Consider the following 508-nt stretch of genomic DNA (forward strand, 5'->3'; position numbering starts at 1 on the left):
TAGTTCTGAAGTCAGGGTAAAAGATAATCATCACCTACTAATGTACAGAATTTGACATTAATCCTCCAGCTGGAGATTAGAAGTGAATGAATGATACCTATGAATGATAACTAATGAAAAACCACATTCATTTCAGGTTAACGTTATGCAGGATCAGTTACCAGGTTTTATTCGCACTGCCGAAGCCCTACAGATCAAAGGGCTGGCAGCAGTAAATAATAACAACAATAACATCCATGCCAAGCCACCCGATGCTAGGGTAAGTGAGAAGCTTTCACGTAGATTGTTTGCATGTATTTTTTTTTTTTTCTGATTTTGAGTAGAAGCACATGTTTTGTTTAAAGTATGTATAATCTTTAGCTCTGTAGATTATTGTTGTTTTTAATTGTTATTTTTATGCAGTACTGACTTTTATTATTGCAATGTAGATAAGATAGGTGAAATTAGACTGGGGTCCACTTTTAGCCAAAGAAAAATGTGTCAAAGCAAACAAGATGTAAAGTATGTA

At 34.3% G+C, this 508-nt stretch overlaps 1 protein-coding gene across 4 annotated transcripts in view; it reads left to right on the plus strand.

Annotated features, from left to right (window-relative positions):
• Positions 1-508, plus strand: part of LOC119586446 (sex determination protein fruitless-like) — a gene marked incomplete at its 3' end in the record, with an annotated part of 31,244 nt that overhangs the window by 29,149 nt on the left and 1,587 nt on the right. For all 4 annotated transcript variants that reach the window (XM_037935176.1, XM_037935177.1, XM_037935175.1 and 1 more), the window contains 1 exon segment: positions 137-259. In XM_037935176.1, coding sequence (XP_037791104.1) covers positions 137-259 — 123 coding nt within the window.

The sequence above is a fragment of the Penaeus monodon genome, chromosome 21 (genome assembly GCF_015228065.2).
Source record: "Penaeus monodon isolate SGIC_2016 chromosome 21, NSTDA_Pmon_1, whole genome shotgun sequence".
Taxonomy (NCBI): Eukaryota; Metazoa; Arthropoda; class Malacostraca; order Decapoda; family Penaeidae; genus Penaeus; species Penaeus monodon.